At 38.1% G+C, this 27,060-nt stretch overlaps 3 protein-coding genes and 1 pseudogene across 3 annotated transcripts; all 4 read left to right on the forward strand.

Annotated features, from left to right (window-relative positions):
* Positions 1 to 516: 516 nt before the first annotated feature.
* Positions 517 to 898, forward strand: LOC120611157 (keratin-associated protein 3-3-like). The gene has a single exon (XM_039873554.1). The coding sequence runs from the start codon at positions 595 to 597 to the stop codon at positions 889 to 891; it is 297 nt and encodes a 98-aa protein (XP_039729488.1). The 5' UTR covers positions 517 to 594; the 3' UTR covers positions 892 to 898.
* Positions 899 to 4,195: 3,297 nt separating this feature from the next.
* Positions 4,196 to 9,196, forward strand: KRT40 (keratin 40). The gene is made up of 7 exons (XM_039873535.1): positions 4,196 to 4,646; positions 5,328 to 5,410; positions 5,679 to 5,835; positions 6,649 to 6,810; positions 6,890 to 7,015; positions 8,135 to 8,355; positions 8,871 to 9,196. Exons 1-7 carry the CDS (start codon positions 4,200 to 4,202, stop codon positions 8,968 to 8,970), a joined length of 1,296 nt encoding a protein of 431 aa, XP_039729469.1. The 5' UTR covers positions 4,196 to 4,199; the 3' UTR covers positions 8,971 to 9,196.
* Positions 9,197 to 13,680: 4,484 nt separating this feature from the next.
* On the forward strand, positions 13,681 to 13,799 carry LOC120611321 (uncharacterized; annotated as a pseudogene).
* Positions 13,800 to 19,098: 5,299 nt separating this feature from the next.
* On the forward strand, positions 19,099 to 25,699 carry KRT39 (keratin 39). Its single transcript, XM_039873532.1, has 7 exons — positions 19,099 to 19,651; positions 20,483 to 20,565; positions 21,212 to 21,368; positions 21,965 to 22,126; positions 22,241 to 22,366; positions 23,662 to 23,882; positions 25,256 to 25,699. Exons 1-7 carry the CDS (start codon positions 19,187 to 19,189, stop codon positions 25,515 to 25,517), a joined length of 1,476 nt encoding a protein of 491 aa, XP_039729466.1. The 5' UTR covers positions 19,099 to 19,186; the 3' UTR covers positions 25,518 to 25,699.
* The last annotated feature ends 1,361 nt before the right edge of the window (positions 25,700 to 27,060 follow it).

Here is a 27,060-nt window from a genome sequence, read left to right on the forward strand (position 1 = left end):
ATGTAAGTTTGAGCTTCAAAACTCCCAAAACTAAATTAATACAATGTGATTATATATCGCATTGTATATCATTTGAAAAATAATTTTTAAAAAGGTCTCAAAGCTAAAAGAAAGTGACTAAAATCAAGTTCAGCTCTTTAAAACAAGATTATTTCACCAGATAATTGATACAGGTGAAGAGAATAAAAACAGACCAGCACTAGCAATAATACCTACATACTACGGGTGCACTATCAGGCCATATTCCCCAGCAGGGCTGGTGTTAGAATTCTAGTAGCAGAAGTTTTTGGTGATACCTCATTAAGCTTCTGTTCCAGTGACCAATAGCAAGAGTAGTCAGCTCAGATTTAGCAAGGAACTCAAATAAAGGTTAATTAGGAGAACAGAGACTGTTTACAAGCATCTAAATGTCAAATCAATCAAAGGATAATGGATACACTAACATAAACAAGAACCAGGAAAGAAGCCTTCTAGTTAGACCAACACCCATTGGGGAGGGTATATAAGAATCCCAGAGCAAAGAGAGACATTCACACCTCAGAAGCCTCATCTGTCTTGAAACCAAACCAATAAAAAACACCGATTCCCACCGCCATGGCTTGCTGTGTTCCCTGCTGCTGCAGTGTCCCCACGGGCCCTGCCACCACCATCTGCTCCTCTGACAAATGCTGCCGTTGTGGAGTCTGCCTACCCAGCACCTGCCCACACACAACTTGGTTACTGGAGCCAACCTGCTGTGACAACTGCCCCCCACCCTGCCACATTCCTCAGCCCTGTGTGCCCACCTGCTTCCTGCTCAACTCCTGCCTGCCCACCCCAGGTCTGGAGACCATCAACCTCACAACCTTCACTCAGCCCTGCTGTGATCCCTGCCTCCCAAGCTGCTGCTGACCGATGGCTGCTTCACCTAGCACCTGACATTGAGTCAATCCAGAAGCTCTCTAATGTTCACCTGTCTCATTACCTGCAGCTAATTAATTAACTTTGCTTTTGAAGTTGGAACAAGGATGGCAGTATCATTGACAATCTTCCACCCCACAAAAGAAACCAAGAGATGGCCATTTGGCAGATAGCAGTAACCAAGGGCAATCTGAGCAGGTGAATGCATATATGGGTTTCCCAAAGCTGTTCAGTTCCTGCATATTAAAGTGTATCTTTCTTTGGGTGTTTAGGAATTCTGTTTTCAGTCTTGGGTGGCATCTTCCTGGAAATTGAGGAGCTTCTTCATGATCATCCTAATAAATTTTACATCTCTGGCATAGCACAAATGTCTACAACTATTGTGTTTTCTGTTAATTCATTAAATGTATTTCTTAACTCCAAAAGTCAGCATTTTAAGAAAAACTGAGAGCATCTGCAAAACTGAAAATGGTGGCAGTAGAAATATTCTGTATTCATAAAAAAACTAAATAATCTTGCATAAAAGATGTTTTAACATATCAGCCTACTTGAAAGTAGAATTTTCTTGACTTGTCCTCCCAAAAAATGGTTTAAGATAGATTGAAAAATATGATCTGAAAAGTAAATATGATATAACATATTAACCAATCCAGGTGACCTAATTAATGCAAAAAATTAATATCATTCATTCAATAAATATTTATTGAATATCTATTATATGCCCTGCATTTTATTGTCCATGCTCAAAATGAGCTGACAGTCTCACAGACTGTCAGACTGACAGACACACATACAATACCCATTCATTCCTTCATGCAATTAACAATTATTTATTGAATGCCAGGTACTGTATTATAATTTAAAAATATGTGCGTTCTGTAGTAAAGTGCTGTGGTATCATAAAATCGAGAACAATTAAGAAATTAAAATTGCTGCCATTGTGATAAAGAGGAGAAAGACATAATCAAAGACAAACTGACTGGAGGTGGTGGTCAAAGGGATATGGAATTAAAGAGGGTGTCAAAGAAGGACTAGGCAGTGGAGTTACATCACTCACTATGCTTGGTAGCAGAGAATGAGGAGAGAATTTTAAAGGGAAATACTATCCTCTGCTCTAGACATGTGAATTTTGAAGCAAAAGTGACATATATAAATAGAGTTTAGGCAGCTGGAGCTTGCACAACAGTGTTCTGGAGGGGAAGAAGATGTATGAGGGAGGATACAGAAGTCTGTGTAAAAGTTCTCAGCAAGTACTTGCAGAGGGCTTGATCGCACGCTCACAGATTAAATTCCACAAGACTAGCAGAGAGTGGCTGCTGGGAGAGAAAGAGCTAAATGGAGATACCAGAAGTCATTCAATACTAACAGACACTGAAGTGCCAGCCCATCCAGAGTGGACAAAGCTCTGTGAGTACCTCAGACATTCAATCAATGTTCCAGAAGGACACACCAAAAGAGTAAGGACTACGACCTTCAGTGAAGAACACACCAAATTATACCTGTCCCAGAAAAGCCTAAAAGACCAAGGCTGAGAGGATAAAGAAGATCTTGCGGTGTTTTCACGTGCTGTCAGAAAAAAAACCAACACCCAAAACTCTGCAACATAATCAAGACTTCCTAAAATATATCATCCAGGATTAACAGCATATAATTAAACATTGCCAGACATGTGAAGCAGCAGGAAAATGTCATCCATAATCAAGAGAAAAAGCAGCCAATAAAAATAGGTCCACAGATACATAGATGGTATAATCAAACGGTGATTATAAATATTTTTATAGAATTAAAGGAAAAGATGAACAAGATGTGAGAGGAAAAGAGTAGACAAGACAAGGAATCTAACAAGAAAGGTAAAATTTTACATTTTTTAAAATAAATTAATAACAAATTAAATTTAATTATTTAAATTAGAGAGAAGCAAATGAAAATTCTAAAACTACAGAGTACAATCTGAAATAAAGAATTCAGTAGGTAGCCTTAATAGCAGATTGAAAACTGCCAATTAGGGGTGAAGTAAATGAATTAAGATAGATGAAAATTATCAAAACTGAAACCTAGAGGGGAAAAAAAGATTGTAAAAGAATGAACAGAATCTGGGCAACCTGCAGGACAGTATTAAGTGGTTCGATATACATAAAATCGTTGTTCCAAAATAATATGAGAAAGTAAAGCAGAAAAATTGGGGCGGGTAAAAGGCTGAAATTTTTCCAAATTTAGTGACATTTAATTATAGAATTTTATTCCCTAGTTCCAGTATTTTTAATTTTCTTGAAATGGAGGCCTTCGAAAATAAATAAATACAAAAGTACATAAATGAACAAATACATTAAATACATACATACATACATACATACATACATACATACATACATACATCTTCACATCTCAGAAGCCTTCTGTAGCTTTGCTGCCCCTATTCTGAAATGTAATCACTGTTTCCCAAGAGACTAAAAGATTGTAATTTAGAATTTATATTTCACTCTTATTGATGAATCTGAGAAGTATTAGTATCCCTGATCTAAAAATGAGGCATAGGAAATGTGGAGAGGGCAAGTTTCAAGAAATCAAAGATCATAGCTCCAGGTCTCGATAAGCAACAAAAAGTCTTGTGTTTTTTATATTTTAGTCTGGAGAGCACAAATTAGTCATGACTCCCATTAGTCATGTAAAGTGACTTTTTAATTTGCACACAGGCAGATATCATTTACACACACACACTTTAAAGCCATATACACTTCCCTCCTACACCATGTGAGCACAGCAAAACCAGAAGTCCTGCAAAGATTGCTAATTACACAGAACATTTTTGTTTTTATGGTGGTGGCACAAACAAATAAATGTGATGTCATATTAATTTTAAAAAGAGACATAAGTAATTCTCAATGCATAACATCGAAATCTGTGGAAATATTATTTTCCTTATTTGTAATCAGTTGTATCTATAATTACTGATTTGCCGAATTTTCTTTTTCTTTCCTCATTCTGGCAAAAGGATGATACTTCCTGTGAAGATTTTCTGAAACAAGTATTTTACCCTACTGGCACATGGAAATGGTGTCCTTATTTAGTAACCTGAAGTTATGCCTCTTTTATGAGGCATAAAACCCTTCCTCAAAAAATAAACAACACTAATGAATGTTCTTGTGAAAACTGGCACCAACAGTGATAAAGAAAACATCCGGTACATTCTGTAAATACCCATTTGGGGGGTCATATAAAAGTCCCGGGAGCTGGAAGGAGACTTTTGGAGTCAGGCGACTTGAGTTTTGCTACTGATCTTTGTTCCTCACTTCGAAAGGATGACTTCTGACGATTCCCCCACCTGCTGCTCATCTGAGTCTTATGCCGGGGTTTCTGATGGTACAACTGTTTCAACCTGTTCTGTGGAAACCACTTGTCACCCCAGCACCTGTGCTACATCCAGATGCCAGACTCCGAGCTTCCTACCCAGGTCTCGCTTGCCAGCGGGTTGCCTTGCGCCATGCTACCTTGCTGGGAGTTGTAATACTCCGTGCTCGGTGGGGAACTCTGCTTGGTGTGAGGATGGGATGTTCAACAGCAATGAGAAGGAGACGATGCAGTTCCTGAATGACAGACTCGCCAACTATCTGGAGAAGGTGCGTGGCCTGGAGGAGATGAATGCAGAGCTGGAATGCCGGATCAGAGAACAGTGTGAAGACGACATCCCATTGGTGTGCCCCGATTATCAGTGTTACTTTGACACCATTGAAGATCTCCAACAAAAGGTCTGGTGTCTCCTTGTCCTAATGCTCCACCTTCCCAAACTGCGGTTTGCTTTGTCTTTATACTAGAAGAGGCTGCTCTGTGGAAGGAATCTAGGGAAAAGGGACTTCCAAGTGGTAATCTGATGTAGAGGAAAGGGCACTGGACTAAAAGTCAGGGAACAGCACTCGCCCCAGTGCTGCCACTAATTATTAAGTGATCATAATGAATTCCCTTACTTCTAGAGTTTACCTTTATCATCTACAGAATGAGGAAAGGCGATGATGATGTATCTGAAATGACTTCTGTAGGTAACGCTGTACATCTATATTATTTTCAACATAAAATATTGAAATGTCATCTTTTTAATCATATAATTTCACCTAATATTCATTTTCTTTTCTTACTGGTGAATTTTTTTTTTTTATTATCATGGATGGGGACATAGTCATAATACGAACTACTTATGGAGAAAAATTTAACTAAGTTCAACTGCCAAGGAATATTGCAAAATGTCTTGGGTCATTAAAAAAAACTAAACATTTTTCTCTCTCTATTTCGTTTATAAATTTGTACTCCTTTTTTCTCCATGAAGTGACATGGTTAATAAGAAAAGCAGGCTAAATAATGGCAGAACTGTTAAATGAACAGATACTTAGATATCTTTCAAAGAACCATTTATTATTTAATACCTTACTTTCCAGATCTTGTGCACAAAGGCAGGGAATTCTAGACTTGCTATACAGCTTGACAACTGCAAACTGGCGGCTGATGACTTTAGGTCAAAGTAAGTTTCATTTAAATTTGAAAATAATTTATGATTATATTTCTCTCTCTCTCTCTAACATGCACACACACACACTATAAATAGTCTCTATATAGTGTTTCTTTTAAGCTAAGAATGCTCGCAAAGCTCAAATTTATCATTATTTGAATATAAAAGAAACTACAGCATGCGGCTTCCTTGAGTCTACGTGTCACTCATCAGTATGACTCAGCACTTTGCACACTGCCTAGCAAAATGAGCATTGGCTCTATCTCTCTTGCTATGAAAGGTACGAGTCTGAACTGTCTCTTCGCCAGCTGGTAGAGACTGACGTCGGCGGCCTGCGTAGGATCCTGGGTGAGCTGACCCTGTGCAAAGCCGATCTGGAGGCCCATGTGGAGTCTCTGAAGGAAGATCTCCTTTGCCTTAAGAAAAACCATGAAGAGGTGAGAAAAGCGGCCAAATCGCTCAAGCAATGTAAGACTGACAAATTGAACTGACAGATTTTGTGTGTATACATAAATGTAAATGTTGCTAAAACAAAATTACTCAAGGCACCATTACTATTCAGCCTGATCATTCCGATGTGTCTCTGAGTGTAGCTGTGAAATGATCCCCAGCCAGTGCCAGACGAAGGAACCAAACTCCACCTGCCATTGCTTTTGTGGGGAGGGGGGGTCACTCCACAGATGGCTTTCTTTGGAGGCTTTGTGCCACACCTAACTCTAATCCATAAGGTATGAAAATCAGCCTGATAAACACGGAATGTGAAGACCATTTCAAAAAGGAGATAAAGTATCCTTGCAATATTTGGATCAATATTTTTAAATATTCTGCGTCCATAAATTTTTTTAAATCATACAATATGGAGTGTATGATTATCTTATACTGATGAAGCTAAAAAGTGAAAAGCTGAATAATGTAACAAAGTATATTTTCCCTTTGAATATCTGTTGATGACAATAGCAGCTAGCATTTATTGAGGCCTTACTCTGTGCCAAGGACTTTTATAAGTGCTTCATATGCATATTAACTCATATATTTCACACTAACTCTCTGGAGAAGGTAATATTATTATACCCATTTTTCAGATGAAGAACTTAAGTGATGGAAAGAGATTCAACCTAAGCAATCTGATTCTAAATCCTACACTTTTGCTTAGTGCTCTAAAACACAAAAATAGCATGCCACTGGGATGTCGAGGTGATTTTTTATTTCCCACCACTCTGTGACATTCTTTACTTCACTGCCGCTTCCAGGAGGTCAACTTGCTTCGTGGACAGCTTGGTGACCGACTCAGTGTGGAGTTAAACAGTGACCCCACCATTGACCTCAACAGGGTCCTGGACGAGATGCGCTGTCAGTATGAAACGGTGCTCGCCAACAACCGCAGAGACGCGGAAGAATGGTTCACCATTCAGGTCAGCACCTGGCGCAATACAACGACAGCCTTTCAGGCTTCTGCATTATTTGCATTCTCTAATCATGCCTGTGTTTCAGACGGAGGAGCTGAATCAGCAGCAGCTGTCCAGTGCAGAGCAGCTGCAGGGCTGCCAGACAGAGATCTGGGAACTGAAACGCACAGCCAATGCTCTGGAAATTGAGCTCCAAGCACAGCAAAGCCTGGTGTGTAAGGGAAAGACAGCCTCGTCACTGAAGAATCAGGCACTAAGATACTATCCCCTCTTCCATAACCCAACACAGAGACTCGCACAGTTCATGTGGCAGAAAATCTCCTAATGGCAAGGATTATATTTCCTTGCCTTTCCCAAGTATCAGCTATAAGCAGAAGTGATAGGTCAACAGTTTGTACTGTCCCAATAGGATTCCCTGACCTTCCCTCTCGGTCTTGAACATGATCTTACAGCACCCTCCAGAGACAGGGAGAGAGAAGAAAGGGCAGAAGCAGAAAGAGAGCAGAACCTCTGAGCCAAAGGCAGTCAAGCATTCCAGTGGGTTTTAACTCCTTTGGAATCAGGTCAATTTTCCAAGCTCACCATCATATCGAAAACAAAGAATGGTATTCATACTTTACATTCTATCACTATCCTAAACTTTCCCAGGATACATGCCTCAACCAGACCCTTCACTGCACCCTACTCTACCCAAACAACAAGAATGTTATGCATTCAAGATTAGATTAACCAGTTCCAGTCAAACATTACTGTGTGTGCCACGTTAGGTCCTAAAGAATATCTCGGCGAGCATTCACCTTGTGAGAGGTTCAATTTAAGACTCACAATAGCTTTATGAGGTAAATCTCTTTACTAATCTCATTCTACAGATGAGGAAAACTGAGGCTCAGAAAAGTAACAAGGGAGTGTGCAATTTTTAAGACGCAAAAGTAGAAGCTGAATCCCAGTGGTTCCATCCCAGGAGCTCTTCTCTTAACCGCGCGATACCGCCCCACCCTGCCACAAGCCCACATTCAGTGTTTTCTCTCAACTGCTGTTGATCCTCCCTAAGCTACACAAGTTGCAGGTCGTGGTGATCCCAGTGGTAGTAGTAATAACTAACACTTACATAGCCCTTAAAACTTTTACAGACACTGTTCTAAGTGCTTTGCATATATTAACTCCTATGGCATAGGTACTTTGTCTTGCCCACTTTTTGTAGAATAAAACTGAGGCTCAGAGAAGCTAAGTAATTTTCTGAAAGTCGCACAGCTGGAAAAGGATAGAAAAAGGATCTGAAAATAGGCAATCTGGCCCCGGAGACTATGACACACTATTTTTTTTCCTGCAGACGGAATCTCTGGAATGCACTGTGGCAGAAACTGAGGCCCAGTACAGCACCCAGCTGGCCCAGATGCAGTGCCTGATCGACAACGTGGAGAACCAGCTGGCCGAGATCCGCTGCGACCTGGAGCGGCAGAACCAGGAGTACGAGGTGCTGCTGGACACGAAGGCCCGCCTGGAGGGTGAGATCAACACTTACCGGGGTCTCCTTGAGAGTGAGGACAGCAGGCAAGTTCCACACAATTACTCTCAAAATCACCCCTAGTCACAAAGAGACTCATGAAGAAGAACCCTGTTTCCCCAAGATCTGGCCAAGGTCAAACCTCCCTAATGTGTTCAAGGATCTTCTTAAAAGAGTGACGAAAAGCAGCTGAGGCTAATCGCATGACAATAGAAAAATTCAAAAATATTCTAACGTTCTAAGCAGAATAAGTATCATATGTAACACTTCAGTCCATCTCCCTTTGCTCCTGTCTCCCAATAAAGGGAAATCAGGAATATTCATAAGATGGCATTTAGAAAGTGAAGAAAATACATGAAATTGTATTCAACTGCCATTGCTGCAGCGAATAGGAAGTGACAATGCTGGGTCCAGGGATGAAAAGGCTTAGGTCAAATGTTATTCTGCAAAGAATGTGTTCTAGCATATAATTTGCAGGGCAAATTTTGGCATGAATTGTTCTGAGTTGACATTTTATCCAGCTTTCCCCTGTTAAGCTTAGTTTAAAATGGATTTTCCACAGACTTCCCTGTAACCCATGTTCTACAACAAGCACGTCAAGCAACACTTGTGAGCCGTGCTCAGCGTATGTACTTTGCACAGTCGAAAACTGCTGTGTGTGAAAGCTAAACACCCAGCACAATGGATGGAGGAATTGAAGCCAGCAGCATCCTGAAAAGGAGATGGGGCTTCAACCAGGGACTTCCAAACTTGAAACTCAAGTCAAGAAGGCTTTCACATCCTAAAATGGTCCTTGAAGCATCCTTAGTCTATTTCTGCTTTATCATTTCCTCTCCTACCTATTTATTTATGATATTCTAGAAATCTGTAAAGCTTTCTTGCTAATCTTGAAATGTGTTTCATTCTTGTAGCATGATAAATATAGCTTCGTGTCTTATTACTGTTGATATGATAACCATTTCATGCCAAGTAATTGTTTAAACTCCTGTCAATAGTTTGATTTTGCATAAACCCAGGCTGAAAATATTTTTAACTCCTCAAATACAAATAAATTGATCCATGCAAAAGGATCAATTTATAGAAGATAGTTATATGTATCTTTCTGAGAGGAAATTTAAAAATAAAATATAATAAATTGTATTTTATTTTTAATTATAAAAATATTTTATTTTTAATATAGAAGCTTCCTTTTAAAAAAATTTGGCACATGAAGGGAGGAAAAATCAGTCATAATTTCATACTCTTAACATCCATTGTCACTGCTTTGGAAATCTTCAGTTTTCTTTCTTATAATAGGTTTTCCCATATAGTGGTAATCATCGTTACATATACGTAGAGTTGTGTAACTTATTTTTTTCACTGTCATCTAAGCATTTTCAATACTAATAAACATATAAGATCTTACTGTGACTATTGTTTTAGTGGCTGCATAAAATACTATAAGGTACATTGGTCTGTTATTAGACATTTAGGATACAAGAATAATTATTGTCATGCATTTAAAAAGCAAAGTAAAGAACTTCCACTTTCAGAAAGTTGAAGTAAAAGTACGTTTTCCCATTCCTCTTCCTAAGTATGACTGAAAACCCTGGAAATTACATACAAGACAAATATAAGAAAACTTGAAAAGTAGCAGAAGAGGCCAAACCAACTATATGCAATCCTCGATATCCAAGAAACAACAGGCCGGTGAATTCCCTGGGCTTTCTTTTTGTCTCCTATATCTCATATTGGGAGCTGGAGAAACCAACAACCCAGAAACACCAGCAGATACAGAGAGGAAAAAAGAAGAAGAGAGTAATGAGTAAGGGGAGGGGTTATACTTCACTTGAGGTGAACATCACCTCAAGTGAAGTATAGAAACCTCCCCTCCCCTTACATCCATTTACTCTCTTCTTCTTGGAGTTTTTTTTTTTCTACCATATATATATATTTATATATATATACACACACAATGCAATACCTACAGCAACTACTTAAAATGCTGTGCAAAGAAATACACTTAAAACCGCTATAGATAAATCAAATTGGGATTCTAAAACATACTCAAGTAACCCACAGGAAGGCAGGAAAAAGGAAAACAGAATTAAAAAAACAGGGAGCAATCAGAAAATAAAGAATAAAATGGAGACTTAAGCGCTAGCTACCATATCAGTAATTAATAGTAACTGGAAATCATCTAAACACACCAATTAAAGGACAGAAATTGCAGAGTGAATTGAAAAACAGGACCCACCTATATGCTTTCTACAAGAAGCTCACTTCAAATATAATGATATAGGTAGGCTGAAAGTAAAGGATTTGGAAAAAAAAAAACACACACACAATTGTTTATAACAGCTCTATTTGTAATAGCCTGAAACTGGAAACAACTAAAATGTCCTCAAGATCTCAAGGCCATTATGCTGAGTGAAAAAAGGCAATATTGAAGGGTTACATATTGTGTGATTCTGTTTACATGATGTCCTTGAAATGACAAAATTATAGAGATAAAAAACGAATTAGGCATAAAACAAAGGAGAATTTTGTGGTGATTGAATAGTTGTATATCTTGATTGCAGTGGTGGTTAGATGAATCTATACATGTGAAAAAATTATGTAGACCTAAACACACACATTGTATAAATTTTCTGATTTTACAATTGTACTAAAGTTGAGTGAGATATAACATATCTTTGCAACTTCCTGTGAAGTAATTTTAATTACTCAAAAATTAGAAACTTTTTTAACAAACAATGAAAAGCTAGACAAAATTTCACTTTTCTATTTCTATTTTTCTATTTCTATTTCTATTCTTTGAGCACTCAGATATAAAGTACATAATAATAACAGTTAACACAGGGTAGGTTTTTAAAAAGTGAAGTTTCAGATCCGAAATTTTATGCTAGATTTTTCATGTAGCCCTCCTGATTTAACCACAAAAAGTAGTGAAAATACTCAAAACAAAATATTTTCCAGATAAATAAACCCATGAAATCATGTTCAAACCTCATTACCCTTCTGATAATGAAATTGGGAAGAAATTTAATACTGAAATGTCATAAAATCACAAATCTTAGCCACAGAAATTTCTACCATAGAAATTTCTATCGTATAAGTTTCCCATGGTTTCTTTTCTGCCTTGGTTAAGACTGTAGCAAAAAAGTTATGTTTTTGTTGAACAGTTTCTTCAGCATCTATAATATTTTCCAATGAACTATATCTAATTCCCTCTCAGAAAGATACACACAACTATGCTCCATGATATATAACATTTTTCATGAATTAATTAATCTATTTGTATTGGGGGAATTGAAAAGTATTTTCGGCCTGGGTTTACACAAAATCAAAATAGAACAGAAGTAGAAAAGTATCTTTAATATAGGATGTGGCCACTTTCAGGGCTCTCGTGTTACTGTTAGCCTTTCATAGCTGTTTTTATTGTTGTTGCATAGTATTGTACTAAATATTATGTTAAAGACGTGGTATAAGTCTAGATCTGACCACTGGGTGAGCCATCCTGTTCTAAATAGTGTTAGGATGGGAGTGCTCAAGTTTTTCTGACCATTATGCACTTGGACTAGCCAAATGGCCATTCCTTTTTATACCTTCCAACAGTGACAAAAACTTCTAAAATCCTAGGGGCATTAGATATATGTCTACTTTAGAAACAGTGTAATAGATTTATTCGCATAACAATGAGTATATGTATTAAATTCAGTGATTAAAAAAGTATAGACCAAAATTATCATTCACTCTATGATTAACCAGACAACCCACAACAAATTAATTAATAAGGATGATGATAACTTAAAAGTGAATTATACATAAAAGGAAAGATTTCAACCACTGAAAACTCTGACATCTCAAAACAGTACTGAGAAGCCTCCTTCCAAACTGCCGAAATTCTATCTTTTCCACATGGTCATATGCAGTAGGCATTCCCCTGGGTTGTCAAACATTGAAATGGCTGTTGTACTTTCTGACAGGACAATAAAACTTTCCTCAGTAAAATCTAGTAGTGCCCTAATTTTTGGTTAAGAATATATTTTCATAGCTTTAATAATGCATTTAACAAGACACAAATTATAATCTAAAATACAATGCATCACTCATCTGTAAGAGCCAGCAGAAAGCTTTATAGTCAAGGTTCTATGTACAGCCTATCATGAGGACCCTCATGCAAAACAGGGGCCTTGAAATTTACCTGCCTTACTAAAATAAATAAATGGGACTACATCAAATTAAAAAGCTTCTGCTCAGCAAAAGAAACCGTCGACAAGGTAAAGAGACAACCATCCGAATAGGAAAATGTTTGCAAGCAATGCCTCCGATAAGGGCCTAATATCCAAAATATACAAAGAACTCATACAACTCAATAACAACAAAAAAACAAATGATCCAGTCAAAAAATGGGCAGAGGAACTGAACAGACGCTTCTCCCTAGAGGACATACAAATATATGAAAAAATGCTCAATATCACAAGCTATTAGGGAAATGCAAATCAAAACCACAATGAGATACCATCTCACACTGTTAGAAGAGTTATAATCAACAGGACAAGTAATAACAAATGCTGGAGAGGATGTGGAGAAATAGGAACCCTCATATATTGCTGATGGGACTGCAAATTGGTACAGCCACTATGGAAAACAGCATGGAGTTTCCTCAAAAAACTAAGAATTGATCTACCATATGATCCAGCAGTCCCTCGAATGGGTATTTACCCTAAAGACTTGAAAACTCATATCTGAAAAGATATTTGCACACCGATGTTCATAGCAGCATTATTCACAGTGGCCAGGACATAGAAGCTACCAAAGTGTCCTACGATAGATGACTGGATAAAGAAGCTGTGGTACATATATACAATGGAATATTATTTAGCCATAAGAAGAAATGAAATACTGCCATTTGCAACAACGTGGGTGGACCTCGAAATAATCATATTAAGCAAAATAAGCCAGACAGAAAAAATTGAAAATCACATGATATCACTTATATGTGGGATATAAACCTAAAAGCAACAAATGAACAAGACAGAGACTCAAGGACATGGACAATGGACTAGTGGTTACCAGAGGGTAGGGGGGAGCGGGGAGGTAAATGGGGGTAAAATTAAATAATTTCTTCAATTAAAAAAATAAAAAAGATGTGGTTCCATAGTGTAGCAGTTAGTACATCTGCTTTACACACAGAAGGTCCTGGGTTTGCACCCCAGTGGAGCCACGGTTCATGGTCTACAGCCATGCCACCCTGAACAAGTAGGGTCAGGCCTGCTTGGAGCTTGGATGGGAGACCACCTAGGAAGACCAGGTGCTGTAGGCATAAATAATAAATAAATAAATAAATAAATAAATAAATAAATAAATAAATAAATAAATAAATAAAATACTACGACCATGCCACCCTGAACGAACCCAATCTCTTCTCATCTCGGAAGCTAAGCAGAGTCGGGCCTGGTTAGTGCTTGGATGGGAGACCACCTAGGAAGACCAGGTGCTGTAGGCAAAAAAAAATAAAAATAAAAAATAAAAATAAATAAAAAGAATCCTAAAAATATTTAAAAAGTCAAAAATAAATAAATATTTTTTTAAAAAAAGAAATTTACCTGCTTTAAATGCAAGAAGCAAAAAAAATAAAAAATAAAATAAAATAAATGTGAGAAGCATTTATGACTCAAGGACTCAGGTTCCTCATAGTGTATATTTAGTATTTACAATTTGTGGATTCCTTGCTGGCTCTGCAAAGGCAAATACTCTCTCCCTACCCCTCAGCTACTGACCTGAAGCTCATCCATCATCAGTTCTGCATGGCCCCTTTCCCAGAGGCTCTGTCCAGGACAAAGCTGTAAAGAGAGCTCTTTTCTATCACCTCTAGACTTGCTCTTCCAGGAGAGAGTGTAGATTTAAGTCTTTACAGCTGAGATTCCTCAAAATGTCACATCAAAAAGAAGAGAAGAGAGAGAAGTACTGTGGCTGCAGCATCTGGAACATTCTGCCTCCTCAGTCCCTGGGGCAGGAAAAAAGACTTCCCACAAGTCTTGAACTAGAGATAAGGGCCTGGTTCCACCCTGCCTAACTGAAAGGGAAGGAGAAAGTGCACCCCCTCCCATGTGCCCAAAAGGAAAGGAGAACCAAACTCCTTGGAGTCTCTCCCAGATCATCTCTGAAACATCTACATGAGGAAAGGTTGAGGGAACCCCAAGAGTACATATTCTGTGAAGAGACAAGGCAAGGGATGCAGTTTAGTGAGAATATATAGAGTGGGTACAGGAGTCATGGGATATGGGGTTAAGTCAACTGAGTCAAGATTGTGGAGGGTCTAGAATGCCAAACAATCAAGAATTTGTATCTTGCTTTGTAGGAAGCATTGAGGATTTCTGCACAGGAAAATAGTGATATGGAAAGGTAAATAAATAAAGAAGCTCTTTAAGATAGTAGTAGAATGCTTACAGGTCAACCAGATTATCTGGAGTTAATAAACAAGTTGGTGGTAGAAAAATGAAGGTGATTGATACCCACTGCTCTATCAAAAAGTTGGGTAATAAAAGGAAGAAAGAAGCTGCGTTCATGGAACAAGTGCTTCATAGTTATGGATAAAACGTATTTTAAGATCAGGTTACATGCTTACAGGGAAAGGAAGATAGATCAGGTATTGAAGAAGATGTGAAAGGTGCAAGAAAAGGGGAATATATGATGAAATGTGGCTCTGAAGCAATCAAAGAGGAATCAGTTCCATAGCACAAATAGAACAGTCAGCATGAAAGGAAGGGAGGAACAGCTCTGCCTGAGAGACATAAGAAGAGAAGAAAAATTGTAAGGTGACGATAAGGGTATGGAAGCAGAAACATTAAATAGTTTTCAAACGTTTTCCTGATTCTGAAAGTGAGACATTCAATTTTATAGACTATACATAAAAACATGAAGAAAATAACATTTATCGGTAATTACAAAATACAGAGAATTTCATTCCTAATGCTTAGATATTCCAGTCTAATTTGTTTTTAAAATTATGAACTATTTCAAGCACTGTTATTTTAGAGAGCCGAATTTATCCATTTTTTGGTTTCCTGATTTTGAATCACTGTTATGAAGGCCTTCCTCACTGAATTTATAAAAGAATTCTCTCTTTTCTTTTAGTACATCTATAATTTCTATTTTTCACAAGTGAATCTTTGATCCATTTGGAATTTGAGTATATAAATAAAGTAGTGAATATTCATGTAGCTACAGAGCTGTATCAAATCTTCAATGATTTTGCACAATATAATCCATCAACTGAAAGTTTGCAGCGCCATGAAGTTTGAAAGACATATGCAATCATGTAACCACCCAGATTAAGATATAGAATAGAATATCGAGATGTAGAATATAAACCTTGAGAGTTCCTTCAGGCTCCTTTCCAGTCAACTCACCTCCTTCAAAAGGAGACAACCACTTTTCTGATACCTAACCCTATAGATGAGCTTTGCCTGTTCTCGAAGTTAAGATAAACGTAATCATACCATTTATACTCTTTTCAGTCCTACTTCTTCAGGTCAACACAATGTTTTCTAGGTTCCTCCATGTTATTGTAAGCACCAGTTGCTTATTCTTTTTTGCTCTGAGTACTATTCCATTATATAAATATACCACAGTTTGTTGATCGATTATCCTGCTTATAAACAGTTAGGTTGTTCCCATTTGGTGCTATTAAGAATAAAGCTGCTATAAGCATTCTTATATAAGTCTTGTTGTGTATATATGCATTCATTTCTCTCAGGCATAGACCAAGTCATAAAACTGCTGGGTTATAGGGGAGGTCCTTTGTTAGATAGATTGAGAATATTTTCGCCCCGCATGTAGCTTGCCTTTTTGCTTTCTTCGTGGTATATCTTGATCAGCAAAAGATTTTAATTATGATGAAGTCTAATCAATTTTTTTATCATTAGTGTTCTCCATGTGGTAGCAACCTTCACTTAGCACAAGATTATGAAGATATTCTCCCTTGTTTTCTTCTAAAAACTCTATATGTGTAACTTTGGCCATCTTTAATTAATTTTTACATATATTATATGGCAGAGCTGTACTGATTCAGATGTACTAAGTTTTGGTACACAATTATATAATTGATTCAGCAACATTTATTTAAAAGGCTCTCCTCTCATTGACTTATCTTGAAATCTTTGTATAAAATCAATTGACCATAAATTTAAAGACAGAGAACTGATGTTTGCCAGATGGAAAGAAGTTGGGGGCACTGGGTAAAAAAAAATGAAGGGAAGTTAAAAAATAGTCAGGGAATGTAAATAAAGTACAACATAAGAAATATAGTCAGTAATATTATATAACTATGAATAGTGCCAGGTGGATACTAGACTAATTGGGGAGATCACTTCATAAATTATATAAATATAATTATGCTGTATACTATGCTATATACCCAAAACTAATATAAAACAATATTTAATGTCAACTGTAACTGAAAAAGAAAAAAATTTACTACATATAAGTGAGTCTATTTCTAGACTATATTGTTGTTCATTGATCTACTTGCCAACACTTGTGCCAATATCATACTGTTTGATTATAGAACTATTACAGGAATTTGTACAAATTTACACTCCCACCAGCAATAAGTGAGAGGCAGTACACAATACAATGCATTTGTTATCACTCTTTTTTACAATCTGATAGGCAGAAAAATAACATGATATATCAATGTGGTTTAAATTCGCATTTCCTTTCATTATAAGTAACACTGAGCATTTTTTCTAAGGTACTTTCTTTTAAATATAATTTCTTTCTGCTCACTATCTGTGTTGTAGTTGCAAATATTCTTTCCCAGTTTGTCATCTGTCTTCTGATTTTGTAGGCTGTGTTTTTTACCACATGCAAGTTACTTGATGTAGTCAAATTTATAAAATTGTTTATGGTTTCTTACTTTTGAGACATTATTCAAAAGGTCTTCTGACTACAAATTTATAAAAAAATTCTTCTATGTTTTCTTTGAGCACCTTTATGGTTTCACTTTTTCACATTTGAATCTTTGATCATTTGTAATTTGTTTTATTATAAGGAATGAGGTATGATCCAACATTCCCCACTCTGCCCCCTAACCCAAGTAATACAGAATTGTCTCCAAACTCCATTAATTAATTCCCCCAATCTATTTGGGAGTCTATTTCTAGACTGCTTATTCTATCCTAATGGTCTGTCTGACTATTCATGCATCAACATTACACTGCTTTACTTACTGAGGCTTAAAAATTTATTTTAATATCTGGAAGGACCAGTCTCTGTGGCTTTTCTTTTTTAGAATATTTCTGGCTATTCAAATTTGTTCGATTTTTTTCATAAGACTTCAGAATTATCATGCCTCATTGAAAAAAGTCATAGTTTGAGAGGATCGATAAATTTATTAGACTCTAAATTAAATGACTGTGAGATAATTGACCTTTTTCTAAAGATGACTACAGTATTTCAGTCCAAGAACATGATATATCTTTCCTTTTATTTTAGTTTTCTGTCCTTCACTATATTTTATCATTTTATTCATATAGATCTTATAGCTTTTTAACTAAATTTATTCCTTCATATCTGATATTTGTTGGTGCAATTATAAATTGTTTTTTCTTTACGTGGTGTGATATGAACAATGAGCTCCAAAAAATATTCATGTCCTAATCCCAGAATCTTTTAATATGTTAGGCTACATGGCAATGGGGAAGGAAGGTTTCTAATCAGCTGACCTTAATATAGGAAGATTACCCAAATGATATTAGTGGGACCAATATAATCATGAGTCCTTTAACGTGGAAGAGAGAAGCAGAAAAGTCGGTGTCAGAGTGACACATGTGAGTGACACATTGACTGGCCTTTGCTGGCTTTGAAGATAGAAGGGGGCCATGAGCCAAGGAACGTGGGCGGCCTCTAGAAGCTAGAAAAGGCAAGGAAATTATTCTTTTCTAGAGCCTCCATAAAAGATCAGGAACAAATAACTTAAGAAAATACTGAGTAAGTATTCCTTGAAAGAACACACATACCTTTCAACAGATCATATTTAAACAACTATAAACCAACACCATCACAAATTTTTAGCTACTGTAATACCATAAGCAAACACTGAGCACCAAAAATGTTATCAAATGTGGGCTTTGGAAAAACCGTCCTTTTTCAGGAACTTTCTTGTTAGCAATCAAACCCTACCCAGAAAGCTAAAACAAGAATTCAACAATTGCCTTAAAAACAGCCTTATTTAAGATGGACATAGTAATCTAGACTCACAATAAAAACGGGAAAACAATTGGGCAGAACAAAAAAGAAGGAGGAGGAGGAGGAGGAGAGAAAACAGGAATAACAGTTGGGCAGAACAAAATAAAACACTGATTTCGAAGTTCACACCGATAATTATTAAATACCAATAGTTTCCCTTTTCTAGAGAAGAAAGGGGGAAATAAGAATGGACTCACTCCTGATGGAGCTCAATGCCAGGTGAGGAGGTCAACAAGGACTTAAATGAACTCAATATGCTCACACCTACTTAATAATTGATGCTGTTAGAATTGTGACAACAGTTCCTTTTGAAGACATAATGTACAGCTCTGAATCCAATGACAAGTAGTAGTTGTGGTGGGTTAATAACTTAGTAACAGCCTAAATGCATATTTTTATGGGACAGGTAACTCTTCTCAGGCAAATAAAAAGCAGATTAATGAGACGTTCCTATGGGATTTGATAGAAACATTAAGAAGGAAAACATCCTGCCTGCAGTGACACCACCTAGAGGAAAGGCTATATAAGCACTTCAAAGAGGAAAAAGCCACAAAAGACTTGGAATTTAGACGCGATTGCAGTAGCTTGAGCTTTGGATCTGGGAACCACAGACTGAAATAGCCAAAGCTGGGTACACACACCATGGATACCAAGGGCTGTACAACTGTTTCTTCTTCAACACCATGCCAAAGCTGCTCTAGGATTACAAATTTTAGGATCATCTCTTCTAACACCGGGTGCCAGCGTGGTGGTCTTGAAGCCAACAGCTGCCAACCAACTGGCCATATTCTGAGAACTCTCCAGTCCCAGGGCTGCCAACCCACTCCTTGCTTCTGTTCCATGCCCATCTGCTTAATAAATAACTTCAACGCCTGTCCCTCTCTGGATGACTGTGGCTGGCATGGTGAAGGCATCAACAGTAATGAGAAAGAGACCATGCAAATCTTGAACGACCGCCTTGCTAACTACCTGGAAAAGGTGCGAATGCTGGAACGAGAGAACACTGAACTGGAGAGTAAAATCCAGGAAGAGTGTAACAAAGAGCTCCCAGTCATATGTCCTGATTACCTGTCCTACTACGCCACCATTGAGGAGCTTCAGCAGAAGGTAAGCTTCTTAGGAACCTGCATAATCAAGTTGTGAATGGATGTTCTCCAAGCGATAGTCACATGCTAAACTTTAATGATTTTAGTTCCTTTTATGCTGAAATAATGAGTAAATCTAGTGAATGAAATTGTCATCTTGAAGCAATAATTTAGAGTTCTAGAGTTTTTCACTTTCCAGAGATACACACTCTGCTATTATAACCAGAAACTCAGGACCAAATGTGTTAAGAACCCATTGCTTTCATTTCTTTAACAAAAAGGAAAACAGGGATTTGAGAAAATGAATTTTTAATAAGTTCCAAATAATTAATTTTTATCCATCGTTTCCACCATCACTACTTTTTCCCTTTTATGCTCATTTCGCCATCTCCAAATTGTTTAAATAGTTTCTTCCCACACCAAACCTAAGTTTTCCATTCAGAGTGATATGCTGCTGCTACATGTACTGGATTTATTCTTATTTGTTCAACAAATGTTACTGAGCACCAACAACAAGGCACCAAGACATTATTCTAGATTCAGGGAACATATTTGTGAACTAAAAATGTCCCTGTCCTCATGGAGTTTACATTCTAGTAGATCATGGTATGTTATACAAATTTAAGGTGGATTTTATATTTTAATGGTAAAACATCTACAGAAATTTTTATTAAAGTCATTTTTGCTGAAGTTTTAGGAAAATAAAAACTCTGACTTTCTAAAATGACTTTCTAAAAGCCTAACCAGCCTTCCGCTAGAGACTGAAACACACAGCAGCCCCTTGGGTTTTAAGGAAGATCTCGGTGTTTGTCTTGGTGTTGTCTCATTTGTGTGTACAACTTCTTAATTCTAGATCTTATGTACCAAGGCTGAAAATTCCAGACTGGTCTCACAAATTGACAACACCAAACTGGCTGCTGATGACTTGAGAGCCAAGTAAGCCCACCCAACACTGTCGTTTGTGACAGAATTCACGCTGTCTGATGCTAACCACTCCCAATAGGATTATTCCCAAGTCCACTAACCTTCCTGCCCCATACCATGTTGACACTAGCCTAAAAAATACCTTCAAATTCAATAAGGATTAAGATTAATAACTGCTCACATGTATACAGTATCTGTACGTTATAACATAAACCCATCTGATTACCTGTTTAGTAAAATAGGTAGGGTAGACATACTGTTACCCCATTTAAGGTGAGAAAACCGGTTAATGGAACGCAGCTCCTTATGCAAAGGCATACAACCAGTACAAGACAGAGCCAAAACTTGGACTCAAGCTTTCTAAGTCCTAATCCAATGCTCTTTCCACTTACACTGCATCGCCTCCAGGGACAGGGCAAGGAGGATAAATTTCTTCATCTCAAAGAATAGCAATGTAGCATCACTCTGGCAAACTGATATAGGAATAATAATTAAGTGGCGATGTTCATCAAGTGGTTTCAGGTCTAAAGAGAATAACACCCACAGGAGAACTACAGTAAATGAGAGGCCCGGAGGAAAATGCAGAAGGGAGTTCTGCTTGGTTTGCTTTATACCATCTACATTTCAATGCCTTTTGTTTCATGTCTCATTTTTAAAGGTATGAAGCTGAGGTGTCCCTACGCCAGCTGGTGGAGGCAGATGCCAATGGCCTACAACAGATCCTGAATGCACTGACCCTGGGCAAAGCTGACCTAGAGGCACAAGTCCAGTCTCTGAAGGAGGAGCTGCTTTGCCTCAAAAACAATCATGAAGAGGTTAGAGAAAGCCAAGAGAGTCATTACAAGCCAAGCCTCTAAAAACAGCATCCATTCCTTCGAGTTTTACTTGACAAAACCTAGTGCTACTACCACCGATTCAATGTGTTTCAAATCTATTGCCTATAATACAATATCTGACGATTCCACTGTCCTCTCCAGCTTTTCCAGGAGAAGGAAGCAACCCAATTTTATTGTCCTCACAGGTTTCCCATCTTTTTACAGACATTCCTGCATAGATTTCTGCCACTATTGGTACAAGTATGGCATAAGCCCATACTGGTGTCATAGAGAATATGAACTCATAAATTCCACCTCTATGCTTCTCCACTCATTATCCATCCCCGGAAATGATCTAAATTCTTTAAACCTCTGATCTTGCTAGTAAATTCCTTTTAATGTGGCACATATTTGAACACAGAGTCATATCTGAAATAGCCTTGTCATTTAATAGCATCTCAATAACATCCATGAATCATGTATTCCTTTATTGTAGGCTATATGTCAGACACAATTATTGCTGTTAGACTGAAACAAGAACTCAAGGGGGGGTCATCTGTTCACCAACTGACTTCATACTCTTTTTCTTTCCATAGGAAATCAATTCCTTACAGAGTCAGCTTGGGGACAGACTCAACATTGAAGTGACTGCTGCCCCTTCTATTGACCTAAATCAGATTCTACAAAAAATGAGATGTCAATATGAGTCCATCGTGGAGACAAACCGCGGAGATGTGGAACAATGGTTCAACACGCAGGTAGAGAGGATAGAAAAGTCAAAATCCATAAGCTGACATTGCATTTCCAGGGGCCCTTGAATCAAAGTATTGTTTTCCTTCATAATATCCATGAAGTACTTGACTATGTTTCAGATGGAGTTGCTGAATCAGCAGGTGGTGACCAGCTCTCAGCAGCAGCAGTGCTGCCAGAAGGAGATCATTGAACTGAGACGAACTGTGAATGCTTTGGAGGTTGAACGACAGGCCCAGCACCGAATGGTACCCAGCAAACTGACCAAACCTAGCACAATAGTGATAGCCACAGCCCAACACTTCTGTGTTGCAATGTTTCTCAAACTGCGTCCCTCGGAACAGCAGTTCCACGGTTTGTTAAAGAGTCTATGGCCAAAAAAAGGACTTAGTGGGCAAATAAGCCTGGGAAGTGCTGAATTAAACCAAAGTTAAACAGGGGGCCTTCCTGTGGGCCTTTAATAAGCTGATATACACCATGAATCTCCAAGAAGGGGAGATATGGCATTGAGCATTACAAAACTCTTTTGACTGTGGACTCCTTTTTTTTTTTAAGAATATCTCATAGCAATAATGACCCATGGAGTATACTTTGGAAACACTAAGAGAGCATTTTATTATATAGAAAGCATTTTTACAAACTACCGGATTTATAAAATAATCTTTTGAGAGAGGTGGCATAATTATTAAGTCAATTTTACAGATGAGGCTCAGAGAGTTACGGTGATTTTCCCAAGCCAAATCCAAGGTAAGTTTCATCTCACCTATTTTATAGTTGGAGACACTGCAATCCTAAGGCATTAAATCACAAAAGAAATAAGATTCTGAGCCATAATTCAAGTTCCAAAGCTAGAACCGATTCTGCCTCATTGTACTGTCTCTCTGAAGTAGGAAATGTTTAAATGTTCGGATATGAAAAGTATTATTAGGAAGACCTTGTCCCAAAGCTGGTTTTGTCACCAGCTAGTCATGTAACTGTGGGCAGTTCATTCAACCTCTTGAACCTGTTTTCTCATCTATAAAAATTGAGATAGATTTTAAAACCTAAAATTTCATTATCCATAAACTTACAGAATGATAGAGCAAGAAAGAACTTTAATCATCAAAGTTTTAACAGTCATATTTTATTATATAAAAGAATCCATACAGTGAGGGAATTGTTTATGGCTAAATGCTGCCACTTCCTTTTTAAGGTACAAATACTCATGAGGTACCACAGTCATGGGGTTTTAATGCATAGGTGTGAAATAAGTTGGAATATTCTTTCTCTTATAGATAGGAAAATGTGGTAGGGGATTATCAACTAATTAAAAAAGAGGAAGATAAGTAAGCACTTAAAGGGAGGCAAAAAACACAATAAAGGGAAACAAGCTTTAGCATTGGTGATGATTTTGTTTTGGGATTTATTTGGTTAGTGGGTAATAAGAGGGCTTAGAGATTCATTAATACTTGTCGCAAACTACTGTTGAAAATGATACAGATCACAAGTGACCTGGGCTTAAAGGTGTCATCATTATAAATCCTACTTTCCCCCTCCATGGTAGAGAGACTCCCAGGAATGCATCCTGGCCGAGACGGAGGCCCGCTACACAGCCCTGCTGGCCCAGATCCAGTGTCTGATCGATAACCTAGAGGCCCAGCTGGCAGAGATTCGATGTGCCCTGGAAAGGCAGAACCAAGAATATGAGATTCTGCTGGACATCAAGTCCAGGCTGGAGTGTGAGATTGCTACATACCGCAGCCTTCTAGAGAGCTCAGATGGCGAGTACGTAAAATAAAAACAGCTTTATGAGAAACTCACGTACACGTATGTACCCCCACTGGCAGCAGGGGGCAAGTGCTTTGATCTTACTGGTGATGGGGAGCTTTAGATCCAAGGGTCTAAAGAGAGTGTACACTCTCTTAAGCTGTGTCATTTGGAGACCTACAATTGTAACCTAGTCCAGCTGAGCTCAGTTTTTTCGAAGAGCCAATGCACTGAGTTAGTTCTATATAGGTTTTTTAGCTTCTTTGAGTTTTAAAAATTACTGGAGATTAAAATGGTTCCCCCAAAGATGAACATTCCTGGTGACTTGTAAGTATTCCTCGCTGAGATGAAAGTCTGAATTCTATGAGATTAAACAGGATGACCCTGCTTCCTTTGGAGAAATAGTCTGCTCAGGCTGAAACCTAACCTTGTCCAGCCACTTGCCCTTCACTTCAACAGCATCATGTACATATGCATGTTTCAGCATCTTTTTTTTATAGAAGTTGTAATTTTTTAAATAACTTGAAGCTAACCAACCCATAAGGAACTGAGCTAGAACAAGGGTTCTTTGAAGCAACCCAGCCCAAACTAACACTCCAAAGGCAAACAGTTAAAATTGCTAAGGAGACCTCCCACCCCAAAACAATCAGTGAACTCTGTTCATACCATTCTTTCAACTGGCATGTTCCCATTATACTAGCACCGTGTTAACCGATGTCGCCACCTTGAGGAGTTATACCAAAGGGCCTTCTTGACTCATCAAAGAAATATGATGTTTTCTAAAAAGACTTCTTACCATTAACTGTTTTTAACTCCAATTCTCTAAAAATTATTCATTGGTAGACACTCAGAAGATACTTTGGAGCTTCCTGATAAAGCACTGAGAATCCTTTCAGAGATGGAGTTCAGGCCACCCATAGTATTATCACTAACTCTCTGATCAGAAAAATATCTGATTAACCTCCTTCCCGCAGATAATAAGCCTCTCAACTTGTCCCTTATCACTATTGATCCTGTGAGTTTGGTTTCCATTATATCCATTCTGCAGATGAAAAAATAAGTCAGGAGGGCTACCTGATGTATCTGAGGTCACCAGCTGGTCAATGACAGAGCTGGACTTTGACTACTGGCATAGTGTTTTTCCACAGTGCTCTGGCTTTGACCGTAATGAGAGCTGACACAATCTAACACTTCTAAACCTAGGATGCCGCTTTCCCATAGATCTGGTCTGATTCTTTTTCTTCCACTAACAATAGTACAAAGTCAATGAGTAAGCATTTGGAAATACTTGTTTCGAGTGACACGTGTTGGAAAATTAACCACTGCCATTTTTCTCCGTAGCCAATGTTGCCTTCCCTCAATCACAGGTAACTAAGTTCTGTTTTTTCTAGGTGTCCCTGTAACCCGTGTGCCACCAAATGGGAGCCTTCCACTTGCACATCCAGTAAGGCCAGAGCCGTGGAATGCACAGCCCCAGTTTACACATCATCCTCAGCTCCCCGTGGGATACCCGAGCCCTGCAATACCTATAGAGCCCTCTCCCGACTCCTGGTTAAAATCCGCACCATCACCAAGGAGATTAAGGATGGCAAAGTCATTTCTTCTCACGAGCACGTGCAGCCTTGCTTCATCATCAGAGCTGCCAAAGTCTAACATCCCAAGGTGATGAAAATGACCCTCATTCATGAAAAAGAGGCCAATTCTTGCTCCTGCCAGAAAGGTTTAAGAACTCCCCAGTCCTTTCAGGTACTTAGTTTCTTACTACTACAGCGGGTCTCCACAGATAGAAAGAATATCTTTTATTCTGCTCCTTTCCCAAGTCTCTGCTGCCAACACAGTAATAACTGACATCCTCTGGAAGTACGTTTCACATTTATCTGAGGGACGAACACTGATATATGTAAGTGGCAGGAAGGTGACCTACATTACTGCCCACTGGTGATGGGCAGGTTTCTCTTTTGTTTATTCAGGTCTTATTTACATACGTTCCTCATTAGAGCCAGTCAGACAAGTTCTAGAATTGTTTCTGGCCATGGCACATGAAAGTGAAAAGCTACAACCTTCCCTTCTTAACTCCTTCTTTGGATACAGAAAGCAGCTTATATGGGAACAGCATGAATAGAGATCTTTACTATTTAGTTTCCTTGAATAGTCATGAGTCTGAATCCTGTTGCACTCTGTTGCCTCAATTACTGTTGACCCATAAGTACATACTTTATCTTCCTCAAGGTATTTTTTGAGATGTCCACGTTCTCCAAAATTTGGGAACTATTAGGCTCTCCAAATATTTTCGTCAAGAATAGTTGCGGGGAGTGACTCTAGAGCATTTTGAAGAAATAGCATAGATCCTCTCATTAAATGTTTGCTATTTCTCTTTCTATTCTTTAGGGAATGGGATTTGGTTCTGATTGTTTTACAAAGGACATATAGCTGGAACTCGCAAGACATAACCCTGCTCCCTAACTCCCTGTGACGGGTGACAGTGAAAAAATAATTTAGATGTCTGCTCCAATATATTCACCAGAGAGAAATGGACTTAATGTTCACAGACTTTGCAGGAAAGTAATCATGAATAATTGCTACTTGCAAGCACAAGGCAGTCCCAGTGTGAGAAGGCGTCATTTACATCCTAGCCATTATCTTCTTAGGGTAGGGTCATGACATGTTTAAGTCATTCCCTGCAAAAATTATTTGACATTTCCAGAGGTTTTAGCAAATAATTCCAAATTGAACACAAAATGTGGAGCCAAAAACCTGAGTCCTAAACCTGCCACTTCCTAACTGTGCTCCTGGACAAACATTTAGCCTCCATCACATTTAATTTCCCTGTTTGTTAAATGAGGATCTTGCCTACTTCCTATAGATATTGTGAGAATCAAACGAAATTGTTTCTGTAATGCTGCTTTGTATGCTGAAAAGTACTACACAAATGTTATTTTTATATAAGCTTTATTTTTGGCCGCAGCGCTAGACCTATGACATCATCATCTCATGTTAAAATTCTTTCTCCATCAATTTAGTTATCTAGTCATGATTTTTGAGTTTTAATAGTGTTTGACTTTGGGGGGAGGTTCAGGGGGTGGGGGTGGTTAGAACAAGCTCCCCTGTGATCAAGCCCACAATTCTACTCAACAAAGCATTTTTGAAATCTTAGAGTATGTATCAGATGACTAATGCCCACATCAAAGACAAAAGC

This window comes from Pteropus medius, unplaced genomic scaffold (assembly GCF_902729225.1).
Source record: "Pteropus medius unplaced genomic scaffold, Ma_sr-lr_union100, whole genome shotgun sequence".
NCBI classification, from domain to species: Eukaryota; Metazoa; Chordata; class Mammalia; order Chiroptera; family Pteropodidae; genus Pteropus; species Pteropus medius.

What these genes read in the sequence shown, in the direction of transcription:
- KRT40 (XM_039873535.1), top strand. Translation starts at nt 4,200, where the DNA reads ATGACTTCTGACGATTCCCCCACCTGCTGCTCATCTGAGTCTTATGCC. An exon ending in GCTGATGACTTTAGGTCAAA is followed by an intron (nt 5,411 to 5,678) that starts GTAAGTTTCATT and finishes TTGCTATGAAAG; the next exon opens with GTACGAGTCTGAACTGTCTC. An exon ending in TCCAAGCACAGCAAAGCCTG is followed by an intron (nt 7,016 to 8,134) that starts GTGTGTAAGGGA and finishes TTTTTCCTGCAG; the next exon opens with ACGGAATCTCTGGAATGCAC.
- LOC120611157 (XM_039873554.1), top strand. Translation starts at nt 595, where the DNA reads ATGGCTTGCTGTGTTCCCTGCTGCTGCAGTGTCCCCACGGGCCCTGCC.
- KRT39 (XM_039873532.1), top strand. Translation starts at nt 19,187, where the DNA reads ATGGATACCAAGGGCTGTACAACTGTTTCTTCTTCAACACCATGCCAA. An exon ending in TTGAGGAGCTTCAGCAGAAG is followed by an intron (nt 19,652 to 20,482) that starts GTAAGCTTCTTA and finishes TCTTAATTCTAG; the next exon opens with ATCTTATGTACCAAGGCTGA. An exon ending in GACAGGCCCAGCACCGAATG is followed by an intron (nt 22,367 to 23,661) that starts GTACCCAGCAAA and finishes CCTCCATGGTAG; the next exon opens with AGAGACTCCCAGGAATGCAT.